Raw genomic sequence first — 26,491 nt, forward strand, 5'->3', positions numbered from 1 at the left:
ATATTTGCATAGGAAACTGTGAAGGAACTTATTCTCCAAGTTTACTTGCTAACAGCATGCTTAGCACTGCCCTACAGAATGATTTCAGATCCCTTCTAGGCTTGGTCTTTGTGTTTTGTTTTGTTTCCTGTGGCACAACTTGCAAAACTCTTCATGGTATAAAAAATCCTGCTAATTACCTTCTCAGCTAGTTTTGTGGACAAGATACCTTTTAAAAATATGTTAACTAGTTTGTGGAGAATCTAAGCAGAAAATCTGAGTACAAAAAGAATACCTTTAAATAATAAAGCTCCAAAAGAAAACTGTTTAGCAGTAAAATTTGTATAATTGCAAATGAAGCTGGTAAAATTGTGTGGTATGTCTTGTGTGTGGGTATATTTGGCTGGCTTTGATATGGCTTAAGTAACGTATTGGGTGGAATAGACACAGGCAGGTTGTGATGTATAATTTTAAATCTTGTATTTGCGAAGGTAGGTGCTTCATCATACCCTTTGTTGTCTCTTAATATGGCTTTTATTGTGTGTTTGGTAAGTCTAGTAATCTTTGTCTAAAACTGTCCTTTGACTTGCTTTTCATTTTCCTGAGGGTGTATACCAGGCTGCTTTGCACCAGTGCAACAGCAAGTTACTACAATGGATATGTACCTGCATGTGTTCAGATAAACGTGTAAAGCAGTCCTGAGGTGGCACAGACACCTCTAATACTAAGTATTCACCGGTACAGAACAAAATCCCGCAAGTTTCCTGTTCCGCCTCACTTTGAAGTTCTTTGTTAGCACGGTAGTCTGCGATTAAGACATGGTAACTACACTCTTATTTATTTGTTCTTTAGGAAAAAAAAATGTGATGTTTGATAGAGATAAAACATGTGATGTTCAAGGAGAAGAAAAAGTTAAAGAAATATTAGTAGATGAGGACAGCCATGGCAGCAATTAATAAGAATAGAGGTTTCACTGCTTTGTGTTGAGAACATGTGACTACTGCTGTTCAACCTTGGAAGCTTGGATCCTGGTGAAGGAAATGCTGCAAGTTAAGGCAGCATTTGGGCTGTACTTGGGCTGTAAAACAGCATTACTTGGGCTGTAAAACCTCATGCATTACTGACTCTAGAATCATGGTCTAGTAGTTCTGGTGTTGAAACAAGGAAAGTGTATATAAAATACAAGTTTACAACCCAAGCAGATGCTGCTCTGCTAACCTGGTTATCAAAGGTGTGGATGGTTGTTTCACTATCTCATTGTATATTTTTGAAAACAAGGTCACCTGGGAAACAAGCTCATAAGAGCTTTGGTTTTGCTTGCAGGCTTCACCAAAATGTTAGAACTGTGAAAAGTTATTGTAAGACAGGAACTAGCCTGCATTTTCTTGATTGTATGCAGCTTGAGGTGAAATTGGGATGAGAAATGGAATGGATGTGTGGTGGGTGTTAGAACAGAAGGATAGATGAAATTAAGAACACTTTGGAATTGCCAAACCAAAATTTTCCTAACCTCATAAAACTTGAAGATTAAAAAGATGGATTTAATTTATAGTAGCTCTTTTTACTGTGAACTGGACAGAGGTTGATACTAGAACGTAACATCTTTCAAGTCTTCACCCATTACTACCTGCAATGTCTCTCAGAAATCAGATTAATCTAGATGGTTTGAAGTACAGGCTATTGCTATTTTATTCCCTCGCATCTGGGAAAAGTTGTAGATACTTTCTTGTAAAATTATATGTATTCAACAGGAACATATATTATCCCTGTATTTTCATGGGGCTATCTTTGACTGCTGTTTAATAGTTCTTGTTAATAGTACAGCTTTTAGAAGTCGATTGTCAGTTAAAACAAAACCCAGTTTGTTCTAGAAAAGTTCCACAGACTAACTCATAAGCATCTGTATAGTTGTGCACATAAATTGCCATTAGATGTCTATCAATAAATAGTCATCTGTTCACCCTTTATAACTGGAAGGAACAGAGGTTTTCTCTATGTTAAAAATTGGAAAAGCCTGCAAGAATTGTAATCCTTTATATGCAACTGCAAGATAAGAGCCCAAATCTCAATCATGTTTAGAGGTTACTATCTCATTGAAAATAAGTATCAGTGTTTGGCTTTTAAATAAAACATTGCTACCAACAATTGTTTAGATGCAAGTGAATGGAGCAGAACTGGTAATGACAACATAAACAATTCTGGTTGGTTTTCACTGCTGTCAGTGGCAATGAATTGAACAGCACTTTGGGTTCTCAGCTGGTTGCTAAACAAAAGTATTTGAAGAGTGAAAGTTTCATTTGACCTTTTCCTACTGAGCAGCTGGAGTCTAGTTTATTCAAGAGGCACTTAACCAGCCTTGATTTCTGTGACAGTGCTCTTGGGCACTTTTGTCTTTGTAGGACAGTCTCCCTGGAGAAATAGAGTGAGTAGAGCCAAGGCCTAAGGGCTTCCTTGGAAGTTCCATAGAAGCTGCTGAGCTGACAACAGTGGTGTGTTTCTTCAGTGTGGTGCTGCTGGGGTACTGTCATTTGCCCAGAAGAAAGAGCTGGGATGTTCAGCGCATGTCTCTTGCTTTGCTGGCTTCTGTGTGTTGGTGCAGAGCACTATAATGGAAGGAATATGATCAAAACTATGAAAAAGCAGAGTTTTTGCCTCTTCGGTTATTGGAGAGCTAACTTGTCTGCACTAGTCCTGTACTATGTGAGTCACTAAAATGAGTGAAACCACCTTGTGTTGGAAAAGGCATAGTTTAAGGTAGGTTAGGCCAAGCATGGGTCCTGTGTTATGTAACATTCTGCTTTTAACAAACCAGTAAGAAACAATTCTGTGAGCAGCTGCAGCCGTTGTAACACAGGCCACATCACGATGCCCTGCAACCTTACCCTCCAAAGGTGGAATTTGGCCAGGGAGTCTGCAGACAGTGCTTGGTGGTAGATTTGACCGTGCTTGACTTTACAGGGTGCTGCAGCCAAACCCTGGTGAGAGGGTGAGCTTTCTGCTGAGGGAGTTGCATCCTGCATTTTTACCAGACAGTTATTAGAATTACTAGATGTGATTACCAGACTCGGAACCTGGGGTGATACTGTGGACTTCTCTAAACTGATCTTAAAGAATGGGTGCGATGCTAGGGGTTGGACTGGATCTTAAACATCCCTTCCACGCCCGATGCTTCTATGACTCGGTGGAAGTGCTATAGAGCACGGGTCAAGGCCAGCACAGGGAACTGGCGTTCGGGCGTGTCTCTGGTTTGACATTGCCCGGGGCAAGGCTGCGGGAGCACGTGGCGCAGTTGGCAAGCTCCCCGAGCCGGGCGGCGATAAGGAAGGAGCGGGAGTTGAGGCGCGGGTGTTAGCGCTGGACGGCGCGCTCATACACCCCGAGTCCCGGGCAGCGCTGTCCGTGCCGCGGGGCTCCCGGGCAGCGCTGTCCGTGCCGCGAAGCTCCGGGGCGCGGCGGGCCAGGCCCACACCGGCCGCGGGGCTCCGGGGCGCGGCCCCGCCGGGGCGCAGGCGCGGGCGGGAGGGCGGTGGCCGCGCGTGCGCGGCGGTTGGCGTGGCGCCTGCGCCAATCGCGGCGCGGGTCGTTGTGCGGCGGCCCCGCCCCCGGCGCGGCGAAGGACAAGGTGACGGCGCGGGGCCCGCGTTCAGCCTCTGCGGCAGCGGCTCCATCTTGCGAGGTGAGTCGGGGCGGCGCGGGGCGCCCGCCCGCTGGGGACCAGGCTCAGGCCTGGGGCAGGGCTGCCTGCGGGTGGGGGGCCGGGGCCCGGCGGCCGCGCCGTGTTGGGGCTTCCCGGTCCCACGTCGCTCTGCTCTTCTCGCCCGCCTCAGGTCGCCATGTTCTCGTCCATCGCGCCGCTCGCGCGGCACAACCCGTTCTACGCGCCGCACTTCCAGCTGGTGCAGGACGGCGTGAGGAAGCGCACAGCGGAGCCCGCGGAGGCGCCCGCCACGCGGCGGGGCCTGGCGGCCGCGTCCGCCGACGAAGGTGAGAGCGGGACGGAAGGGCCGCGGCGGAGGCGAGGCCCGTGGGCGTCCGGGGCGGCGGTGCTTGCGCTGTCCCTGCCAGCACAGGCCTGTACCCGCCGGGGCGGCGCAGGGAGGGTCAGCGCTCAAGCGGGGCTCGGCCGGGCCGGGAGGGGCCGGCGCTGGGCCTACGCGCCCGCTTGGAGGACGAGGAAGGGCACGGGCGGGGGAGGCGCTGGCAGTGCTTCCGCTCTCCCGGTGGTTTGTGCTGAGGAGCAGGAGGGATCCGGGCTTGCCGGGAAAGGACACGGGAAGGTTCTAGTGCAGAGTAATCACAGAGACCCCCAGAGATTCTGTTTCGGAGAGCAAAGAGCACTTCTGGTAAGGCAGGGTCTGTAGCCTCGGGCACTGAGGTTGTAGGTCTGTACTTCTTTCATCGGTGGAGAAGAGCAGTGAGTGACTCTTTGGATTCGAAAGATCATCCCTCCCATCCTTTTTCCCTTTTTCTCTTATTTTTTTTCACTAGTTTATTTATAGCTGGGCATCTGAACATCTGGATACATTAGGGATGCTTGCTGCTCTTCTTTTTTAGTTCTTTTTTTCTTTTTACTAGTTGTGGGGCATACACCAGATAACTTGCTATTTACGATATAGGGATGCACTTTAGAGTTAAGTGCGAGTACTTCCCATATGCTTCCAAGTCACTTTTTGGACTTCTGAAGGTCAGACCTTGATGGTACTTGCAGTATCATAGAATGGGTAAGATTGGAAAGAACTACAGTGAGTCATCGTCATCCTCACAGGTCCAACTTCCCTGCTGAAGCAGGCTTGTCCTAGAGCAGATTGCATGGGATTGTGTCCAGATGGTTCTTGAGTATCTCCAGGGAGGGAGGCTCCACAGCCTCTTTGGGCAGCCTGTTCCAGTGCATGGTCACCACAGTAAAGAAGTTCTTCCTTATATTTTGATAGAACTTCCTGTGCATCAGTTTCTGCCCATTGCCTCTTGTCCTGCTTGGCATCACTGAGAAGAGCCTGGCTCCATCCTCTTGACACCCTCCCATCAGTACTTACAGGCAATGATGAGGTCCCCTTTCAGTCGTCTTTTCTTGAGGCTGAACAGACCCAGCTCCCTCAGCCCTTCCTCATAAGTGAGGTGTTGCAGTCCCCTCATCATCTTTGTTGCCCTTTGCTGGGCCCACTCCAGGAGCTCCATGTCTCTCTTGTACTGTGGAGCCCAGAACTGGGCACAGCACTCCAAATGTAGCCTCACTAGGGCTGAGCAGAGGGGCAGGATCACCTCCCTCAACCTGCTGGCAGTGCTCTTCCTAATGCATTACAGGATACCATTGGAGTGGCATTCTTGGCCACACGGGCACGCTGCTGGCTCATGGACAGCTTGCTGTCCAGCAGGACCCCAGGTCCTTCTCTGCAGAGCCGCTTTCCAGCAGTTCAGCCCCCAGCCTGTGCTGGTTCATGGGGCTGTTCCTCCCCAGGTACAGAACCCTGCATTTGCCTTTGTCAAACTTTTAACACAGTTCCTCTCTGCACGCCTCTCCAACCTGTTGAGGTCCATCTGAAGGAATGCACAGTAGTAGAGGTGGATATTAAAATTTTAATTCTTTTAGGCTGTCGATAACTTAAAAGCATCTCTCTGGTTTTACTTCTAAAAAAAAAAAAGAATTGCTTTTAGCAGGCTATCTCTTCTGAAGTAACATGATTATTGAAGTATTTTAGTGCACTTACCTGAGCATTCATATAATGCATGAAAGAGGGACAGGTTAGGTTTTATAAAGTTTTCAACAAATTATTTGCAGCTTTCAGTGTAGTAATCCTGCTGCCAGCTAACTAAAGCCCTAAATCGTTCTTTGGTATGCTAAATATATTCAGTAGGTGCACTTACTTCTTTAAAGCATTATGCTTAATCTTCATCCTGTTTGTGGGCAGTTGTGGTCAAAGGTGGCCAGTTTTTCAGTCTTTGTAATCTTTTCTGCTGAGTTCATTATTTCATGTACCAGTTGGTTCTCTGGCTTTTGTATTGAGAACCTAACACAGTGCAGAAGATATCTGAACTTGCACAAGGTCGCACAAAGTCAGTACAAACTACACGACCTTCTGAGATCAGCTCAGGGCATCAGCCACAACACAGCTCAGAGATGAAGTATTTTATGACCAGCTCATGGAATTTGTCCTTGTTAATGTGTCAAATGGAAAGCAGAGATATGAAGTAGTTATGATGTAGCTGTCTCAACAGAGTAGGCATATTTTTATGCTGTATATTTATACTTGAGTAGGTTAAGGGTGTTTGTCTTAAATCAGTGCCTGGGTATGTGAGAATGACTTTCTCTGTACTACGTGGTCAGCTGGTTCTCTTCTCAGGTTATGGTTTTTAAGAAATTTGACTCTACTTCTGAAATAGAAAGTCCAAGATCATCTGTAGCTTTATTTTCCTAATACTACTGTACCACTACAAACCTAGGCACCTCTAAAGAGCTCAAGCCTAATTGATACTGGCTTTCTAAATTACTGTATTTGAACACTAGGCTGTCAGGTCAGTCTGAATAGCATCGTAATACAGCACATACATCAAACTACTTTTCTGTGGCTACTGTTTAGGTCTGTCCCTCTCAGTTGAGGAGTATGACTTCTAACAGTAAACTACTTAAAGAAGGTGGTGTGAACAAACAGTTCTGGAATCTGGGCAGCACAGTAGCAGGTGCAGCGCTGTTGTGCTGTTGGCCAAAGACACAGCTAGACAGAGCTGCCCTGAACAGACCTAGAGTGTGTTCTCTGATTACACCTGCATAGAAAGCCTGGTCTGTATGTATTTAACCAGCCATTCTGGAAAGTCATAAACAGACTGTTTCTGCTGTCTGCAAATCTGCTAGCATAGCTAAGCTATCTCGGAGCTATGTGTAAGTCCCAGATCAGCATATTTCCAGTCTTTAGCAGTGTCTCAGTTAAAAAAAAGTTATTCTGATAACTGACTTTCAGATTTAACCTTAGGTTCACTATGTCATCTGTGATTTGATATTTATTATTTTAGAATAAAGAAAAACTTTTTATTGTTTTGGTAGTTTTTAAGAGTAAGGTGAAAAATGTAACTATAAAATGTAATGTAGAATCTGGAACACTTGTGGGAAGGAGTTCCTTTAAAATAGCAAAGTTATGAGCTGGATAAGCGTGCTGGTGTTACCTGCTGCTTTGTTGATGCTGTTGAACATCATTGTCTATTTCTCTTGAATTCATAACCAGAAAGATTGGGCAAAGAAGCTCTGCATAAGATAGGCTTTTGCTGGCTTCTAGTTTTCATTAGTGTTTCTTGGAGATAGTTCTTACTAAGTTGTAACACTTTAATGTCTATTTCATTATATTGAAGTGACACCAGTAGATTTAATAGCAAAAGATTAAGCCTTTCTACTTTTGGGAATATTTTTACATAGTATATTATTTTCTGTATGTTTATTCAGTGTTATTAGTTTGACTTTTACTTATGCATTTAAAATGTTAAGTAGTAGACCTGTGCTGCTACTGTATGCTTATTTTGTACTGTTTATTGTAAATTTGAGTGTTTTCTATTTGCACTCACTGATCCCGCTGTAGCTTCTTCAGAAATGAAAGAAGAAAAGGGATTTTTTTTTTCCAGCTCCAGTAACTTTGCTGTATAGGAATATGTGAAAAGTAATAACTTGTTGTTTTAAGATTGGATGGTTTTTTCCACAGTATATACACTGTATGGAACAGTGCATGTGAAGTATCCCTTGATCACTTGTGACCTGAAAGATTCTTTAATGAACCTCGTGTACAAGCATTCAGTGGGACGATAAACAGCAATCTGCAATTTCATCAAACAAGCTGTTTACATTTGAGATTCTGTATTTGAAAGAAATTTTTTTTAAAAAATCTGTATAAATAATCTGAAAACCATCAGAAAATATATCTGCATATCTCCAACACTGATATTGTAGATTTTTATAGTCGCTACTTAAATACAGAAGTTAAACTGTCAGAATATTTAACAAAAGAAGCTTTGTCTTTTGAGTACTAGAGGAATACTATTCTTCCTTAATTCCTGGATATAAGAAATTATTGGTCTTTGCAATTTTGAGTCATAATTTCTGCTAGTAACTTCTGGGATGTTACATGGCTTAAGTGTGCTGTGAGCTAAAACTTTACTGTTGCTTCCTTTGCTTATTTAAAGGGACAAATTCAATTTGGAAGACTTAGAATCAAATCTTGTCAGTCCAAACTGCTTTAATTTGAAGCAAAAGAATTATTTTTCATTATAACACTATATAGTCAAATAATACAGCATGGGAGATTATTTCAGTTTAAGACTTTTGGGAAAGTAGCCCTTAGTTTTGTTTCTTTTCTGATCATTGTTACCATTTATGATTGACCATATATATTTATTTTTTTCCAATTAACTAGAATACAGCTGTGCATATGGCTCAAACAGATTCTTTCTGCTTTGTGGTCTTGGTGGGATTATTAGCTGTGGAACAACACATACAGCACTGGTTCCTCTAGACCTGGTTAAATGCAGAATGCAGGTTTGTTCTGCATGTTATGTGATGACAGAGCATGTTTAGTGTGGTATATTTAATTACTAATTAATTGGAAGCATAAAATATGCCTGGGACATCACTGTCCAGCAGTGCATGGAGTTTATATAAAAGCATGGTGTGTCTTTTTTTTTTTTGCTGCAGAATACAGTTGTGAATATGGCTCACTCAAGTTTTATGCTCTCTGTGGCGTTGGTGGGGTCCTAAGTTGTGGCCTGACACACACTGGTGTCGTACCTCTGGATTTAGTGAAATGTCGTATGCAGGTTTGTATAAACTTAAACATTTCTTGAACTCCTGTTTTCTATCTAGCCAGCATATTAAGAGTTTGCAGTAGGGATGCAGTATTTTGTGGATGACAAGAAGCAAGTAAACTTGAACACTGCTTTATCAAATCTACTGCTGTAAGACTAGCAAAATACCACTTTCAAGAGAAGTAAAGGTATTAAGGATAATCTGGATGAATTGTTTTTGACAGCATTTAAGGTATGTTTAACTGACTATATTTGCTAAAAGGCACCCACCCCAATGTTACTCTGCTGGCTGGTTGGCTGTCCAGCACTATTACAGTGCTTTTGGAGTAACGAAATAGTATCTTTTGGATCTATGTTTTTTAGCCTGGAGTGACATGCATGTGTAATTTGATCCATTAACACTGTGGATATCAATGCATGGCTTATGGATTGGATATTTTCTAATGATGCCACTTTGAGTAGCGTGGCTAAAACTTGATTTGGTATCAGGAATGCCCTCAGTGCTTGCGACTGCTTTCCTTGAAGTGGTTTTTGATTAAACTGAAAGGAACATCATTGCATTGCATTTATGACACATTAAAATCATCTTGTGAACAGCCATGAATGAAAACATACTAATGGATTTATTCAGGCAACTCTGCAAGAATGAAGCAAATTAAAGCACACTTGTAAATTTCTGGAAATATAGTATTTCATAGGCTGTTGCATAGGCTGACACTGATTATAAGAATGGCCATTTTGTAATTATAGAACTTCTGAAATGAGGAGAGAACTATGAACTAGTCAAACCTCCTCGTCACACTAGGAGTATGCATGTGCTATTCTTCAAAACTGTGTTATTCTGAATGGCCTTCATTTAACAATGTTTACCAGAGAGGCTTTTTCACATTCTTGAGAGCACCTGAAATTCTGGTCTCAGACTAGGAAATCTGTAACAAATCAGACATGCTCGGTGTGGGCTACCAATTTCAGTTTATTACATTGTAAGGGTGGTGATACTGCCCCTTCACTCTCCAGCACTTAGAGGGAGGAGGGTTCCATGTGGATTCCAGGTGTGATCTTGTAAAACCTGTCAGCGTTTATCTCTTTACAGATCCAGTACAGAGCATATTACTAATCCTTCCTAAGTTCTCCAGAAGAAACCTGTTGCTTGCCCTCTCATGTCTTTTTAAGAAGAGGTCACCTTTGCCATGGTTTAACTGAAAACAGGACACCTGTTACACACCTAATAACTAAGCATGGTTCTGACTTGAACATAGTCTCATTTTACAGTGCCCGATTAAATATCCAATTTTCTAAAATTATGTCTTTTTAAAATTGACATATTTAGGTGAACTAGATCTCAAGTATATTCCTAGACTGCAAGACAAAAATACTGGTCAGTGCAGGTTGGCATGCACGTCCCATAGCTCTTTCTGAAAGCTTTGATTGGCATCCAGTTTGATATCTTCTTATCCTCTGAGGAAACGTGGGATGATGTCAAATATGAAAAGTAACAGTGGGATGTGACTTAATTACCTGTTTAAAAAGTTTCTGCTAAATTACTTCCTTTCACCTGAAACAAAATTATTCAAGTCAGTCTTTTTAAAATTTTGTGGGCAGAAAACAATTTGTGTGTAGCCTTTATTGCCAAGTCAAAGTACAAATGTAGAAGTTTTTGAATACTCTTTGATCTGCTTTGCTCCACTGTCTTAGTCTGACTATGTGGAGAGATCACACAGGAAAAACAACCACCTCTGATTAGTAAACAGGTGAATCATTATGTTTCTGGCAGTGCTTGGGTGTTACATAGGTTCAGTGTGTAAAGTAGATGAGATTGCTGACAGGACCCATTAAATTTTTTAAAAATCTGACCTATCCATAGTTGTACCAGTGCACCATTTACAGTGTTAAAACAGTGATTTCAGTAAATATTTTCATTACAGTCACGCTGTTAATTTGAAGAACTAAAGTAAAACAAAATTCAGTTTGGTGGTTTCTGAGTATTGGGGAACATACTGGCTGTTAAAATAAGCCGGGGTTTGAGATTAGCAAGTAACCATTATGGTTACATTAGTGTAACTTTGTGGTGAGTACATAATCTGTGCAGGGAATTATAGGAAGCCGGATGTCTGAGGAATTTAAAAACTAAAAATTTTGGATGGGGGTGTGAGAAGGAAAACAGTAAGCTTTCTCAAACATCTAACTGCCTGTTCTCTTTAGGTTGATCCACAAAAATACAAGAGCATCTTCAATGGATTTTCAGTGACAATCAAGGAAGATGGCGTTCGTGGCTTGGCTAAGGGATGGGCTCCAACCTTTATTGGCTATTCCATGCAAGGGCTTTGTAAATTTGGTTTCTATGAAGTTTTCAAAATCCTGTATGGCAACATGCTGGGAGAGGTAAGCCTTAAATGCTTTATGTAAAGCTATATGTCTGCAGCATAATAGTATTAGTGATAAGGAGTAATCACAAAGGCATGATTTATTAATAAAAATATGTTTAAATGAATTTCAGGAAAATGCCTATTTGTGGCGTACTTCGCTATACTTAGCTGCATCTGCCAGTGCGGAGTTTTTTGCTGACATTGCTCTGGCTCCAATGGAAGCTGCTAAAGTTCGTATTCAGACACAGCCTGGATATGCCAACACTCTACGGCAGGCTTTACCCAAAATGTTCGCAGAAGAAGGCATCTGGGCGTAAGCATCTCTTCATTTTAATAGAAGTTCTTGATGTTCAGTATGTTTTGTTAATGAAGAACTGGTGCTATAACTAATTCTGGCCTTAGTTTGTAAAACTTTGGTCTTTGTATTTCAAGATAACATACTTCAGGCAGTCTGTGCTGAACTGACTGTTAAATCCACATGCTCCTTAGATCCATCTTTGTGAGTATCTTTGTGCTGAGTTCTGCTGGACAACTTCAGTTTCTAGCAGTTCCACTCAGAGATATTCAGCAACTTTCTGGTTGTACAGTCAAAGATGCTTGAGTCATTGGCATGTGAGAGTAATATAACTGCATGTTAGCTTTCTGTTCTGATAGAAGTGGCTGTAGATGTACAGGTCATGTCTCACTATCAGGACTTGGCTGGTATGCAGACATTAGCCTTACTGCTGTGGTAGTATCAGTACTACATTGCTGCAGTGCACTGTGATCTGAAAAGTGACTATAGAAACTGCTGTGCAGCCTGGGGATTGGGAAAATTTCAATTTATGTTGCTGTTTTAAGGTAGTACTCAGGAATGAGTACAACTCAATTTTCTGTAGGTATTGACTGCATTACAGGGTTGGTACGTAGAAATTGTATTCTTGATAGCAGCAATAAATAATTTATTTCAGGTTAGAAATATACCTTAAATACTGAAGAAAATGAAACTGAGTTTGTCTCTTCTCTGATTAAGTTTCTATAAAGGTGTTGCTCCGCTGTGGATGAGACAGATTCCATACACAATGATGAAATTTGCCTGCTTTGAACGTACTGTTGAAGCTCTCTACAAGTACGTTGTTCCCAAGCCACGAAGTGAATGTACAAAAGGAGAACAGCTGGTAGTCACATTTGTTGCAGGCTATATTGGTAAGGAATCTTTAAGTCCTACTTCATCAATGGATTACTGCAACTCTAGGGACCTGTTGCTTTTCACAATATTAAGCAGATGTCACTAACATGGGAGAACTTACTTGCAACTTCAAAATGTGCAGGAGAAATAACTATAATCAGTCTGTTAGGGGAGAATGGGTCTGTAATAGGACACTACTCTTAACCAATGTTGATGGCCAGATTTAGAAACTGCAGCTGATTTAAGTGAAAACTTGCATCTTTTTCAGTCTTGGGAAGGTAAGAAAAATTTGAATGGAAGGGGGATTTTCAGTATCCAAAGATACAGAAGTTTTCTTGTGGTTGTTTTCTTCTGCTCAGAAGTTTCAGCTGGTTGTACTTAGTGTACCCAGTAATGGTACAGCTAAAACACCACAGAACTAATGTCAAATTATTCTTTCAGCTGGTGTGTTCTGTGCAATTGTTTCCCATCCTGCTGACTCTGTGGTGTCTGTATTGAACAAAGAAAAGGGCAGCTCAGCTTCACAGGTTCTTATGAGGCTTGGATTCAAAGGTACATTTTTACTTTCATGTATTTTGGATCAAATGTTTTTGGTGTTTTGGGGAGGATTTAGTTTTTTTCATGCCATTTTATGCTGCTCATGCTTTATGGTTTGCTCTCCAGGTGTATGGAAGGGTCTGTTTGCTCGTATCATCATGATTGGTACCCTGACTGCACTACAGTGGTTCATCTATGATTCTGTCAAGGTTTATTTCAGACTTCCTCGCCCACCTCCACCTGAAATGCCAGAATCTCTGAAGAAGAAGCTTGGTCTAACTGAATAGACAACTCATGGACTGACTGCTGGCTGCCCCAGTGATGAGTTTCATGAAACTTTTATATATTTGACTGTGTAGAAAACAAACTCTATACAATGTCATTATTGGCTGTACCCTCATCTCACATGAGGGTTTAAATTCTACCACTGTCATTGCCTGAAATAAATGAGAAACAGAGTGCTTAGTGTCTGTTTACTACTGCATATGTAAGCTTCATTTCATAGTAGCAAATATTTCAAATACTCTCCTGGCTTCCCTCTCTCTCCCCCTAAAAAAAAAAGAAAAAAAATACCCTGTTCCACAGTTTAGAAACTCTAGAGAAATGTTACTCTTCCACTTAAAATTAGGCTTTCACTGTTTCCAGAGAAGTGCCAAGAACCTGTCCTTGCAGAACTGCAGAAAATCAACTGCAGTCGTGTGCACTTTGAGCCCACTGATCATTTGCCTGTAGTAAGCTGTTACTGTAGAACAGCTGAACTCCTGAATGGCTGAGATGAGACTGGAGTCTGATTGGGCATCGTTGTCATGATATCAGTGTTCCCCACAGAGATAAAAGGAACCTTATGCATACTGGAGCTGTTTCTGCCTTGGGATGGTCATCCCAATTTAACTTAGACTTACTTGACTAATTTCTGCTTCTGCTGGCTTTGAACCACACCAAAGAACTTGGCCCTTCTGATTGTCCTGTGGACTTAAACAGTAGTTGCTACCTCTTAACTAGGAAAAAGCTGATGTTAATAAAGATTTTTAAATATATTTGACTACTAATGGTGTACTTCAGCTTTACAGTAAAATAAAAAGGGTTTGTGTTTTATTCTAGAGTTTGAAAAACTTTTCCCTACATTTGCTACAGCTGTAGTTTTTTATTTCAATTATTTTTTTTCTGAATTAAATTAATACTGAATTATGGTTGAACCATGTATTTCTGCAGCACAAGGAGCCATACCAGGTTTTTTGGACCTTGATGTGAAGAAATACATGCTCCTTGGCACACAAGAGGAGACAATTAAGGCAATGTTAAGGTATTTGCTCTTGAATTTTTTCTCGAGTCTTTTAGTGAAGGGTGATCATGCTGCCTTCTGCATTTCACCTGTTCGATAGCCCACAGCTGGTAATCACTACACCCTGTCCAGTTCTGCTTTGCTGACAAAGAGCTGGAGCTGACGTGGTTTTTGTGCAAAACCGTGGATATGCTGCCTTACAGCATGTGAGCTGTTGATACTGAACTTAGCTTGGCACTCACGTATGTTATATTGCTTCTTCCTCTTTACTTGGCTCCTTCAGAGCCAAAAGGACAAATCTGGCAGGTGCCATTGAAATGGCATAAATGTATTGACTGCTGCATCTTGCTGGAGTTGGATGTGCCTGTTATTGTAGCATTGAGCATCTCACCCCCTGGGAAAACTCTCCAGCTTCCAAGATTAAGAATAATTATGCTAAATAAGAAAGCTGGGCCTTATTTTGAATTGTTGCCTTTCAGAATGCAGAGTAAAAGCTAAAACTACACCATTTTCCTGTAACCATGACAGTAATAAAGGCACTCTTAGAGCAGCTGGTATCTGCTTGCATTACACAGCAAAGTCCAATACCCAAAGTCTAAATAAAGTATTTGTACAAGTACTTTGTAGTTGAATTAAAATTATTTAATGCTAAAAGTATGCAAACCTTGTTTCCCCATTGTGAATGGGAAGCTTTGGAATTATTTAATGAGTTATTAAATGCTTGTAAGAGCTTGCTTGGAGAAGAGCCTTTACTATGACTTGATCTTGTATCAAGACTGAAGTTATGTGTATGGTGCAACTTGCTAGGCAGAACTGTCACTTGTGTACTGGATATCAGTTTCTCTAGAGGCATGTTTCAATTCAGTAGATTTTTCTTTGTTTGCTGAAAGTTCCTTCTAATCCTGGGGAAAGTGAAGCACTTCTGTCAAATTTTAAGCCTGGCAGAAGAGTGAAACAAGCTTGGCTCATGCAGTGAGGTGGTCTGTCAAGCAAGCTAGTGCTGAGCTAAATTTCTCAAGACTCTCATTCTATATGTGGAGCACATCGCACAATTTTTCTCTAGGATTGAGTCAGTGTTGCACAGTTGTTACAAATATGTACAGTAATAAGAGAATCTTAAGTCTCTTTTCTCATCACTTAAGGGTAGACCTAAAATTATCTTTTTAAAGATGCTCAGATAATTTTATCTAGGTAGATCTGGGATAAGACTACAAGGAGCAGCCAGCAGTTCTTCTGTAACTGAGAAAGGGAAAATACACTTAGTGCTCCTTGCAGTGTTGTGTTTCAGGGGAAAACCCAAGACGGGGAGAGAATTGCCTTGCAGCTGCCGGCTTCATTGACATTCAGCCATAGGATTGTTCAGATGCTTGTTAGGAAAGGGGGTTGCTTAAAGGGTTACCTGCTGGTGTTTTAAATAAGCTTCAGTGGGAAAAATGTAGTATTAAGATGCATTTAAAAGGTCAACTTTGTCATTGATAACTGTTTTGTGCATAATGCCTGGTACATTTTCCGAAGGTTCAGATGGAGCAGTGGTGCTTTTGATGGATTTGCACTTCCATTGCAAGGAAAGTCCTGTATCAAAAAGGGGTAACCCATTTTGAACTTGGATAACTCCAGACCCATCACTAAACCCCAAAGTGCTCTGTAAAACATGGATTATGTACATGCTGCTTGTGTATATTTTATGAAGGAGGAAACATCCTTTCTTGCTGGTTTTGGAGCTGAGCTTTCTTGTTTAAAGCATACCATATACATAAATTTGGAATAACAAGTGCATTTGCACATGGTGTTTGTATCAGGTTGTACTACAGATGAAATGTGCTGACACTTGCTGATACTTGCGGAAATCTGTTGCATATCATTTTAAAATGGGCTGTAATAATACAAATAGTTGTAACTCATTTACATTTCTACATAGAAATGATGTAGTTCACAGTGAAAACAATAAACATCCCGCTTTTTTATAGCAAATATGAGTACTTTGGGTAGATGAGCTTAATAGCTGCATGGCCTTGTTACAGAATACAATTTTTGTAACTCAGTACTGGGGAGAAAAAGACTGCTAGCACGAAATTCTTGGCTGAGCAGATGTTCTGGTGTGTAAAAGTAGATTTTAATGTTTTGGGATTACTTTGGTCATGTAATTTTTCATCATTGATCACTTAATGCTGTTGCTGGCTTTTGGGTTGTTTTTTTCAAGTTGCTGACAAGAACATTTAATTGGCCAGTTTTGTACCTGAAAACTAAACTAAAAGCAAAGATGGCCTGAATATCACTACAGGCTGGGCTCAGTAGGATGATCTGTTTTAAGTAGCATAGCTGTAATTTTCATTATTACCTGAATCTCACCATTATTTAATAAAATTGCAGAGTATCACTGCATGACCCTAGAAATGAACTAAGGGGTTGCAGTTTTTCTGAACTGATACTCTCCCCAGCACTAACAGTACTAAAACAAGGAGGCAAGGTTACCAATCTGCTTTAAATTTTTGAAAAATACCTCACTCTCTGCTCACCTTTTCCACTGCAAAAAGAGCTCTCTGCTTCTCTCCTTAGAGCAGTGTAATTACTAAGCTACTATAAAACTTCCATTTTTTTAGAACAGTGGAGATGTGTGTTTGAAGGGCAAACAGAGATTTGCAATACCTGTGGTGATTATGGGAGTTTCTGATGGCTCGCCGTACTGCTGAGGTCAGTACGGTGGTGTGACAACTTTATAGATACAGATTATTCAAAAATATTCTTTCCAAGTAAACTTTACCTTTTTGACTTAATTTTTTTGTCTTGCTTGCAGCAAGAAAAATTTCTGAAAGGATTATAATGCTTTAGACTTGTACTTCCTGGGAAGGAAGGTTGGGAGGTCTGCATACCTCTAAAGGCAAAGGGAAATGAATGGTCCTGGGAACACTTTTTGCATGCTTAACTTACCTTGGAGACCATGCACAAGACTGTACACTCAGCTTTTCACTGGGAGATGTGTTCTAGAATTTGGAGGTTGAAAGTGAAATCCACAGTTGTTTATCCTGGCTTGTTTTCTGGTTACTGTTCCAAGGAGTGAATGCACTCTTTTCATGCAGACAGACCTCTCTGCTGTGTCAAGGCTGCTCAGATTAACTGTGCACCTGGAATGTATTTTCCACATCACTTGTGTAGATGTTGCTCTACCAGCTCTCCAGTTCTGCCTCTGCAGATTCTTACTGGCTACTGACCACAAATGATGCATTCATAAAATTGAAAGCAAAGTAACTAAAATTACTGTAGCCTGGGATGCCTTTAATCCACAAAATATTTATTCTATAACCCTCCAACTCCTAAGGTGTATGTGCATGTGTACATACATTGTTTCAGATATGATATGCAATGCATGCTTTAGCATGGCTGTTCTTTAATTCTGCTGCCTCCTTCAAATGCCATTTGGTTATTTTCAGGGGCTCACTTAAGAACTGTGTGGAAGAACAAAGGGACAGGGGTTGGTAGAGTATCTGCGGATGTTTTCTAGGAAAACTTGTCTTTTGACAGGTTTATTCTTGCCATCTGCCAGGTGGACTGGAAAGAGGTACAAGAAGGGGGGAGGTAGGAATGGACCTATACCAAAAAGAGAAAAGCTATAAACAAAGTATTTGAGGTTGACTGTGGGCAAAGAAGCAAAGAAGAGCAGCAACATGAAGCAGCCCAAAAAGATATGGAATGTTTATGAGGATGAGAATAGCGAGGGAGAGGAATGCTTGTATCTTCCATACAATCAAGAGTCTAGTAGTTTCAAGATGTTCAGGTATGGTCAACTGAGAACTTATATAGGCCTTACTATATACTTACACTTCTTGATATAATTTCATTTACAGGCATTTTCTGAGTTGCTGTATCGCTTCTAATTGATCTTTATAGTAATTTTTATTCCTGTTTAAGGCACTTCCCTCCCCCACCTTCCTCTCTGCTAAAACCATTCCCACTATCTTGTTATTGCCAACTGCATTTTCAAATGTCTCAGCTCTGTTGTTCTTCAGCACCAAAACAGTCCCAGTAATTCAGAGCAGTAGCCTTTTGGGACGTAAGTAGCTTCTCTTTGCTAATTCTGCTGCTCACTATAGTATTTTACAGACTAAGAAATAATGAATGAATAAAACTTAGGATTCTTGAGCAGACACCGTGACACTGGGATAAACCCATCAGCAGCATCAATTGGTCTTTCAGAGCATTGTCCCTATAGAGAGTTCTGTGTTTTAAAGACAGAACAGTGCTGCACAGTAATTTTGATTTACAATTACAAAGCCTCACACAAAGCCTTACACAAATTATTCCATCTAAATGTGACAAACTTTTGCAAGGCATCAGCAATAGTTCTGAACATTTCTTGCTTCACTGCATTTACCTTGTTAAATATTAAAAAAATAACCCAGTTTACAAAAATCATAGAGTGAATATATTGAGACAAAGTGCTACCTACTGCTGTTTGACTACCTCTTGTTTAGCTGAAAGCCACAATTCTATTCCTTCTTTTGGAGCAGGAAAGCAAAACTGGAGAGCTATCATTCTTGGGTCCTGCTTTCTTCATGAAAGCAAACTCTAAAGCTTAGAACATAATTTTATGCTTTAACACTGCTTTATTGTACAAAACAAGCAATTTATTAAATATAGCATCTGTCATTCTTTAGAAAGACAAATACATGCAGAGAGATATGTTTTTTGTTCATATTATTATTTCTCCCTTGAAATAAGTATGACTTTCCTGTCCTGCTGAAAGGAATAGGAAAAATTTCAGGTTCAGGTGTGCTTCTAAAGGAAGCCTTTAAATATTGTCTGTCTTCTCAGTACTACACATGATGGAGTTAACAGTCCTCAAACACTGTTCTTTAAGCAGCGGCCTTTCAGTGATCAGTTCATGTCTGAAATCTTGGTTATTTCATCCTTTGCATCCTTGATCTCAGTTTGAACTCTTGTTAGATTGGCCAATTTCTCATTCAGTAAAGCAATTTCCTTCTCCCGTCGTAACACTTCCTCCACTAATCTTCCTATTCTCAGTGTTAGGTCATTTATTAAGGGCTCCAAGATGGCAAACTCCTTTTTAACTTTGTACATCTTAGGTTTTAAATCATTTGCAAATGTAACTGTCTTCAGAACTTTTGCTCTGTCACCTTCAAGATTCAAAAGTCTATCGGAATGCTTGTTAAAATCACTCCTTAGCTCAGACAGTGCTGTCATAATTTGTTCGATTTTTCTTGCATTACTGGATGCCAGGCTTTGTATTTTTGTACTTCGGTCGATGCTACTGGTAAGGAGGTCGCCTATATTTTTTACTGTTGCCTTTTCACCTTTTTCTACTTTATCTTCTAGTGTTTGCAAAGAATCTGTCAGTGCAGTCATTTCGGAGACCAGGCCTGAAATGCGCCTTACGTCAGTTTTTACTGTCACAATTGTCAATGTTACGTTTTTTGCTACAGAAGCTGCATTCTGTTCAGCGCTTGAAACTGCATGAAAAAGGCTGGTTAAATTCTTCTCCAGTTCTTCTTGTTTTTTAATTATGCTGCTAGACCATGTTTTCATTGTATAAATATCTTCCTGGAGATATTTAATGTGAGAAATTATGTGAAGATCTTCCAGCTGTTTCATTAAGTTCCAAGTCTTTTCACACTAGAGGGATACAAAAATATTTCTAGCTTAACAACTCAATGTCAAAATTCAAGCTATACTTTAATGAAATATCTTACTATTCTGATGTTCAATTTGAGTGCAAACCCTGTCTCTAAACTTCTGTTACAACACAACTAATTTTTTTTTTCTTGTCAGTATACATAACAAATGTTAGTGCTTCTTCTCTTACAACAAAAAATTACAAGAAGGTGCTATATGACTTTCCAAGGTGACCTCTGGAAACACAAGTCATCAAATGGAATCTTCTTCCGTATATAGGAATTTTTAAGTGTCCATAGAAGCTATTTTAGTGAAGGAAAACTCATGCTACTGCTGGATTTTTGTCTTGATTTCCTAGTTCACTCTTTTATTTTCTTGTAATTGGTTCTTGGTTTTCAAATTTGAGAGGAAAAAAGGAAATTACCTGAGTGATACAATCCTGTTCAATCCCCAGTAAGTCAGGGTAGAACTTGGAGAGAAAAAAAACCACTGAACAGGCAAACTGAAACACATTCTAAGAGGCTAGAATTAGTTTCATACTAATCCTTTTCTGGACACTAATAGTAAAAATATCATCACAGAAACAAATATTTTTAATTCTTCAGTAGTGCTTGTCGTTCCTCAATAGCTCAGAACTGTTTGCTCAAAAGTAAAAGACCAAAATTTAGGTTGTGGAAAGTTGTCTTGTATCCTACTTAATGTCCTCTAAGGATGAGGATTTCATGTTGAATCTCCTGTATATTCAGCTTTCAGTAGAGTTGAAGTTGATGAAAGACATTAGACTAGGGGTCATACCACTGGCAGTGTAGCCACCCTGCCCCAAAAAGATACGAAGTAGAAACACTAGACTTGGAACACACTTGTGAAAAGTATTTAAAAACCACTGCTTTATATAATAGTTTTTCCCTAATAGGACATGGAATATTAAAGTATTTACTCTGTACCCTTTCTGAAGGAGCAGTTTATTTTGAATTAGATTATGTACCAAGATAGGGAAGTTCACTGCAATGTATTTTTATTTTGAATATGACTGTAAACAGAAATTTATACATAAGCAATAATTATATGAAACCAACACAGCTTTATAACACTGAGAAACACTGGTTTCATAGTCTCTTGAATGGGCCTGTTTAGTGAAGATTGCAGTGGAGTTCTAGAGAAATGAATGTACAAACCCAGAATAATTCAAGTTAGGTCGGATTAAGTCATAAATGTTGTGGGTTCATACTGTTTCTACTAAGCAATCTCCTTTCCTGAGAAATACAAAATTATCAAGGCAGTAAGTCTGCAGATGATTTATGTTGTCCCTGAGGTCCAAATTTCAATAAACAATTATCAGGCCTATTAGGTAGTACTACATCATGTGTAAGTAGGTCTGTGGATAAACTGGATATTCCCTGGCCCCAAGCATGTAACTCCACTGATTTCATTAATTACTTTTGCAGCTCTTGGTTCAGCAAACTTTGGGAAACAATGTCAGCAACACTTAATTTTTTTTTCCTTTGAAATGCAGAGCAATACCAGACATATCAAGTAATGCCTAACAAAGAACATCCAACAGAAGAAAAGGTTAAACTTTGTTTCTAAAGCACCAAAACAAGCCCCCCCCCAAAAAAACCAACAAAACAGCCCTTGCACTAATACAGTGACAGACCAAGACAAACATGTAAATTAAATGATGGAAGAAGAATCTAACAGGAGTATCTGTTAATAAGAACTTCGGTCTACATGTAGTTCAATGACTTCAATGGCAGAACAAACCAATGCCAGTGATTTTGGAAAAGGCTGGAAATGAGGTCTAAGGAGGCCAGGTCCTTGGAGTCAAACAAATAAATGGTAACACAGCTGCTATGTAAATACCAGCTGCTTGTACATGCCAGAAGAAGACAAGGTTCTCATTAGGGGGTACTTCACTAGTGTTTTCTGTAAGGGTGTTAAAAATGTGTTCAGTGCTTTCCTGCAGCACAAAACCAATATGGTGTACAATACATTAAAAGCAAGGTACAGCTATCTCTACTGAGAAATACGTGATTAATTGTTCACTGTTACAAGTCCATGGAACATAATACAAAAAGTAACAACAAAAGAAACTAAGTAGTGAAAACTAAATATAAACTAAAAATATGACCTTTTCTCCCCTTAAATCTAAATTCTTTGCTTCAAATTAATTTTTAATAAAAAAGATATTTTAATAAATAAGCTGAAAATAATCCTTAATTTAAGAAAATATTCCTTTCCTTTAACAAAGTATTACTGTCTTGCTCTCCAGCCTCTTTCTCAGCCTTTTAGGCTGTTCCAATGTCTCTTCAGATCAATGACAATACCTCAGCTATCCTTGACATACATTGAAATCACATTATTTATAAAAAAGTGCTTTTTCATCAATGAAAAACCTAAGTCCAAATTCACTGATCCCCATTGTGGTCATTTTCTAAGTTAAAGCTTTCTAAAGTTCCTTCTTCTGCTTCTGAAGATACTGTTATGTCAGGCACTGCTTCTAGAACAGCTATTTGATGCTGCACTTTGAACGAGCTGCCATTGGACTGTAGGCCTTCAAGAACCTTCTGCATCGCCACTGTATCAGAAACAGTTTTCAGCATGTCATTTTCCACAGCGTACAGCTGTGTCTTCAACTCCTGTATCTTTTTCTCCATACCAAGCAATTCACTTGACAATCTAAGAATAGAGTGAATAGTGTTTTCAATTGTTGGCAAATGGGTCTTGCACTCCTCAATTTTAGGTTCATAGTTTGCAAGTTTCTGATTCAGGTCTGTGTCCTTGGCTACCAGACTATTCTGTTCTTCTTCTAGCTTTTCAACTGACTTTGCATCCAAGTTCAACTTTTGTTCAACTCTAGAGAATTCATCATCTTCTTGTAGTTTTAGTGTTCTGATATTTCTGGCTGTACTGTCTTCCAAATCTCTTACTCTTTCTGAAAGGGATTTAATTCTTTGGTCAACTTCATTAATTTTAGAAGTAACTTCTGTGTGTATGAACTTTGCTTCGGATTTTAAACCAGTAGCATTTGTGTTCATTTCATCCAGGCTTCTTCTCCAGAAATTTGTAACATTTTGGAACTTGTCATTAATGCTCTGCATCTTTAGAGAGAGAGTCTGTTCATTGTTCTGAATAACAGTTATGATGTTATGAAGAGAAGATATTTCCTGCCCAAACTCAGTCATCACAGAGACGGATGAGGCAGCTTCCTGCAGGATACTTTCAGAAGGCTCAAGCTGCATTTACAACACAAAACAATGTCTGTGTCTACTTAACAAAAGTAAGAACAGAAAACCATTTCCATTTATTAAGAGGTAATAAAGTCCCTTAAAAGCCACTGTACTTGTTACAAAGCTCCTCCATGATGCATTTCCATATTTCATCTTTAAAATATTGTTGGTTAACCTAGCATGAAAAAGTCATGGAAAAAAGGTATGTCTGTTGTTGAATTTCTATAGAATATATACAATTTTCCATGTTTGGTTTTTTTGGTGTCCAAAATATAGCAAATCCCATGCAACATTTTGCAATCTGAAGTGTAGTATATAAATATCCAAATTACATCATGTGTAAATGACATTATTCTGAGATCAGTGCTGAAACAGAATCACTGGCATGAGCCATGTTGTGCTACCATCATTATCTGTGAGGTATCGGGGACAATTCGGCAGCCAGCACAGCTTTTCTACTTGATAGTGTCACACATGGTAATACATGTTTCACTACTACGGTATTTTCTTAATCTATCACTTCATTATGTCTTCATATTATCAGAACAGATCTGCTACATCAAAATGCCTGTAAATTTTCTTCAAATCAATGTATGTTAGAATCACACACAAAAGAGGACTGGTAGAATGAAACGTGCATATATGTAAGTTCTTAAAAATAGTTTTGTTCCTGAAAAATAATACTGATATACAACCACTATATTCACATACTGGAACAATGGCATGGAGTGACATGCTTTGTCACATGAAATAGTCTCTAAAGGCCTATTCACAGGCAAGTAAAACACATTATGAAAACTTATTTTAAATCAGTCAGTTAAATTAACAAAATAACAATGAAGTAAAACAATGACAAATGTCCACCAAAGATTTTCCAATTAAGATGTTAATGATTACCTTTTCAGAAATTAGGTTTACTTTATTTCCCACATCCAGGATTTTTCCAGCTTCTTGCTTTAAGAAATTGTACTTTCTTTCCAGATCAGCAAATTGACCTGACTGCTGAAATAGAAACCTGCAAATTTCAAGTAAATAAACAGAAAACGTAAGTACTTAATTAGCATATATTAAGTATTCCAGGACCTGATTCACAGCAAATAGTTACTGGTGGAATTTGTGTTCACAAAATTTGCTAGATCAATACATGACAAAAATATTAATGAAGCTGATCTGTCTTGATACTGGAGTTATGTTCCAAAAGAGGTAGAACAAGGAAGCATCCATAGATGTCTTTGCTGTTAGACTGCATGCTAAGGTAACTAAGGCACTGATACTGCTAAGATATTTTAAAACATCTTTAACAAAGATATTTGACCTTTACTTAAAGACTCCACCTGATGAACAGTTTATCACACTGCTGAGCAAATTATTTACAGAGAACTCCACTTCTTCTGTCCAATTATTTACTGCCTGCCAAATGAGCACTTACAGTCAGATAAGCTGCTCTTCAGGTAGATGTAGTCTCCAAAGGAGTTATTTAGAATTCATGAGCAAGGCACCTTCAACACGATGTAACAGATGGAGCTTCTATAGTAATGTAATAGTAACTGCACACCAATGTTTCCATGCTTGTGAATACTGCTACTCTTTCCTTGATCCTTCTGGCTTTAACAAGTTTATAGACATTTAGCCCAAGCACTCTGGTGACATGTAAATCAAACCACAGAATACAAAAGAAAATACTAAAACCCTCTTTAGAGAGTTACCTACCAGGTTACCACCAGGCAAACAGCAAGAGAAATGATACTCAAACTTGTTCTTGAGTCCATCCAAAAAGAATTCCGATTATTATTGGTCCTGGGACTTGCCAGCTTCCCATAATTACTGTGCTTCTCGGCCTTTTGTGAACCTTCATTGGTCTTGGATGAAGAAATACCTTTTTTCCTTGGCTTGACTTCAGACATATTGTGGCCTGAAGCAAACGAGAGAGCTAGAAAAAAAAACCAGAAAGGACTAGTTTTTACTTCTTACTTTTAAACATCCTCAAACACAAACATTTGCTCTTTAAGTACACAAATACATCCCCAGAAATGTTTCTTATGGTGTTTACTATGCTTCCTAGTTATGTGAACTTTATGTAAAGTATCATAATACTTTCACTAGCTTTCTATATTACAGATCACTGCTTTTGTGTTTTCTCCAACTGAACTGGCTTTTCAAGCTTAAGCTAATTTCACCTTTCCAGAAATATTTTGTCTGCTGTGGCATAAGCTATTTTAAATATGTATTTAAAATCACAAGGACTAAAAGCATATTTCTGTTTGTAGCTGATGACTGTCACAAGTTCATCAGCAATGTCACTGACGAACTTGTGTTTTACCTGTAGATTTAAAAAATATTACCTACACCACACTAAAAGGGGAAAGTTAATTTTTCAATTTTAAAAATAAAATAGCAAATCAAGCTTTAATTTAGAAATAGTTCTGTTGTAATGATTTCATGTCATCTGTAAAACACAAACATCAGTTAATAAGAAGTCATGATAGAAAAAGTCAGAAGATTCATGAAATCATGCCTCTAGAAAAAAGAAAAACTATAACTTCTTTGTGATAAAATTAAGGTCAGAATCGATTGAGGCAATATGAATCTCCAGCTCATATTTTAACCAACCAAGTGAAGTACAGATGTAGGTTTTAAGCCTAAAAGCTTCCACCATACAGCTCAAAATAGATTTGATCCTTGGCAAAGTTGCTTTAGCATAATTTGAGACCAAACTGTTGTGCTGTTTTGTTAGATCGCTTTGCAGCATTGCCGCTTAGTCACATATCAAAATATAAGTATTTGGAGATTCTTACAAAGTCACTTACAGGGGTAAAAGGCATTGTTTAAAATCTAATCTGTCATGCAGGTACCTTAGAACTGTTTGAGTCACAGTACTAGGAAACATGCTCTGAGCTTGAAATATGGAGAAAAACAAGTTTTTAATTTCCCAAAAAAAACCCCAAAACAATCAACCAAAGTTAAAAATGAGGCAAAAAAATAGAGATCTGAGTAGTTGTTAGGAAAAGAGTTTAACAGAGAAAAGCAAAGCTCTGCTTTAAAAGGACGGCTTCAGCGCGCAGCCCGGTGCGATACAGAGGGATGAGCCGCAGCTCCCCAGAGACCCTCCCGGACCCCGGCCGCGCTGGATCCGCGGCACCCAAAGTGACCCACTGCCCCCTCCGTCCCCGAGGCTCCCGGCAAGCCCGACCACCCAGAGCAGCCCTGACGGCCCCTCTCCCCCGCCGCCGCTGCCCGTACCCGCCGCGCTCCTCCGGCCTCAGCTGCGGCGGGCGGAGGCGGGCCGGGCCGCCCTGCCCCGCAGGCTCCACGTTTACAGGCCCCGGGGCCCCTCCCCTGGCTGCGGCTGGCGCATCGCCGCCCGGTGCGCCACGTCCGGGGCCCGCCCGCCGCCGCGGGCAGCCAGGCGAGCGAGCGAGCGAGCGAGCGAGCGATCCCGGCACGCACAGCCGGGGCTCGGCGGCTCCGCGCCGGCGCGGGAGGGAGCGCGGGGCTTTGTTCGGCAGCGGGCGGGCGGGCAGCGAGC

At 40.1% G+C, this 26,491-nt stretch overlaps 3 protein-coding genes and 1 non-coding gene across 6 annotated transcripts in view; 3 read left to right on the forward strand and 1 right to left on the reverse strand.

The window, feature by feature from the left end:
* The first annotated feature begins 3,552 nt into the window (after positions 1-3,552).
* On the forward strand, positions 3,553-13,287 carry SLC25A3 (solute carrier family 25 member 3). 2 transcript variants are annotated; one of them, XM_069000616.1, is made up of 8 exons: positions 3,553-3,655; positions 3,807-3,963; positions 8,370-8,491; positions 10,960-11,139; positions 11,255-11,436; positions 12,136-12,308; positions 12,733-12,843; positions 12,955-13,287. In XM_069000616.1, exons 2-8 carry the CDS (start codon positions 3,813-3,815, stop codon positions 13,113-13,115), a joined length of 1,080 nt encoding a protein of 359 aa, XP_068856717.1. In that variant the 5' UTR covers positions 3,553-3,655; positions 3,807-3,812; the 3' UTR covers positions 13,116-13,287. The 2 variants fall into 2 exon arrangements, with proteins under 2 accessions (XP_068856717.1, XP_068856711.1); XM_069000610.1 differs by lacking the exon at positions 8,370-8,491 and adding an exon at positions 8,648-8,769 and having other exon boundaries at positions 3,554-3,655.
* Positions 11,599-11,838, forward strand: LOC138104818 (small nucleolar RNA SNORA53). Its single transcript, XR_011148303.1, has one exon. It is a non-coding gene; the product is annotated as a small nucleolar RNA SNORA53 (small nucleolar RNA).
* A 5,423-nt stretch (positions 13,288-18,710) lies between the features above and the next one.
* On the reverse strand, positions 18,711-26,487 carry IKBIP (IKBKB interacting protein). 2 transcript variants are annotated; one of them, XM_069000604.1, is made up of 4 exons: positions 26,206-26,308; positions 24,676-24,895; positions 23,863-23,980; positions 18,711-19,738 (listed from the first exon to the last, which is right to left on the reverse strand). In XM_069000604.1, the coding sequence occupies exons 2-4, from the start codon at positions 24,867-24,869 to the stop codon at positions 18,983-18,985; spliced, it is 1,068 nt and encodes a 355-aa protein (XP_068856705.1). In that variant the 5' UTR covers positions 24,870-24,895; positions 26,206-26,308; the 3' UTR covers positions 18,711-18,982. The 2 variants fall into 2 exon arrangements, with proteins under 2 accessions (XP_068856705.1, XP_068856697.1); XM_069000596.1 differs by lacking the exon at positions 18,711-19,738 and adding an exon at positions 19,741-22,971 and having other exon boundaries at positions 26,206-26,487.
* The window catches only part of APAF1 (apoptotic peptidase activating factor 1), a 33,418-nt gene continuing 30,919 nt past the window's right edge, over positions 23,993-26,491 (forward strand). Inside the window, exon 1 of the mRNA XM_069000588.1 lies at positions 23,993-24,010. The gene's annotated coding sequence lies outside the window, so the exon portion shown is untranslated. The remainder of the gene's footprint in view (positions 24,011-26,491) is intronic.

Source organism: Aphelocoma coerulescens, chromosome 1A, assembly GCF_041296385.1.
Source record: "Aphelocoma coerulescens isolate FSJ_1873_10779 chromosome 1A, UR_Acoe_1.0, whole genome shotgun sequence".
In the NCBI taxonomy this organism is placed as follows: Eukaryota; Metazoa; Chordata; class Aves; order Passeriformes; family Corvidae; genus Aphelocoma; species Aphelocoma coerulescens.